Raw genomic sequence first — 870 nt, 5'->3', positions numbered from 1 at the left:
GTGGCGGGTTTCAACAGGGTGTGTTTTGGGGGGGGGGGCTGCAGGAAATGGGTGATATGGGAGCAGAATTGCTCCTAATAGAATTAGGCTGTTTTCTCTGAGGTTTTTTTTTCGCGTCTGCGGCTCCTTAACCCCCGCGGTGCTGCCTGCGCCGGCCCCACCAGCCCCTGCCCTGTCCCCGCAGTCACCACCGACCCGCCGTCGGACGTGCACGTCAGCCGGGTGGGGGACCTGGAGGACCAGCTGAGCGTGCGCTGGAGCTCCCCACCGGCGCTCAAGGATTTCCTCTTCCAAGCCAAGTACCAGATCCAGTACCGGGTGGAGGACAGCTCGGAATGGAAGGTGGGCCGGCATCACCCGCCGACGGCGGGGGACAGCGCGGGATGCCCAACCGTGCCAGCGCTGCCCTTTCCTCCCTCCCCAGGTGGTGGATGATGTGGGCAACCAGACGTCCTGCCGCCTGGCCGGCCTCCGCCCCGGCACCGTCTACTTCGTCCAGGTGCGCTGTAATCCCTTCGGCATCTACGGCTCAAAAAAAGCCGGCATCTGGAGCGACTGGAGCAACCCCACCGATGCCTCCACCCCGCGCAGCGGTGAGCGCCGCCGGCGTCGGGCCGGCATCGTTTGGCGGGCAGGGAGGGGATGTCGGCAGCGCTGTGCTCCCCCTCCCCTGCGCACACGGTGGGGGGGGGCCTTCCCCGCTCCGTGCCCGGCACCTGGATTTCTTGCAAAGGAGCCAATTTGGAGCTCGGCTTTCCCAGCAGGAAGCCAAAAAGCCGCTCATTTTCTTCTCGCCCACCGTTATTTACAGTGCGGTGGGGAGGGGGGGGTTGAGCCGTGCCCCCCCCCCCCCCCCCGCGGGCACGGCAC

The 870-nt window shown here is 66.6% G+C and overlaps 1 protein-coding gene across 1 annotated transcript in view; it reads left to right on the top strand.

The window, feature by feature from the left end:
* CRLF1 (cytokine receptor like factor 1) overlaps positions 1 to 870 on the top strand; it is a 43,842-nt gene that overhangs the window by 28,916 nt on the left and 14,056 nt on the right. Inside the window, exons 4-5 of the mRNA XM_019472192.1 lie at positions 185 to 342; positions 425 to 593. Of these exons, the coding sequence (XP_019327737.1) occupies positions 185 to 342; positions 425 to 593 (327 nt within the window). The remainder of the gene's footprint in view (positions 1 to 184; positions 343 to 424; positions 594 to 870) is intronic.

This window comes from Aptenodytes forsteri, unplaced genomic scaffold (genome assembly GCF_000699145.1).
Source record: "Aptenodytes forsteri isolate BGI_AS27 unplaced genomic scaffold, ASM69914v1 Scaffold147, whole genome shotgun sequence".
NCBI classification, from domain to species: Eukaryota; Metazoa; Chordata; class Aves; order Sphenisciformes; family Spheniscidae; genus Aptenodytes; species Aptenodytes forsteri.
Note: the sequence above shows the minus strand (reverse complement) of the source record. Positions and strands in the feature narration are given on the sequence as shown.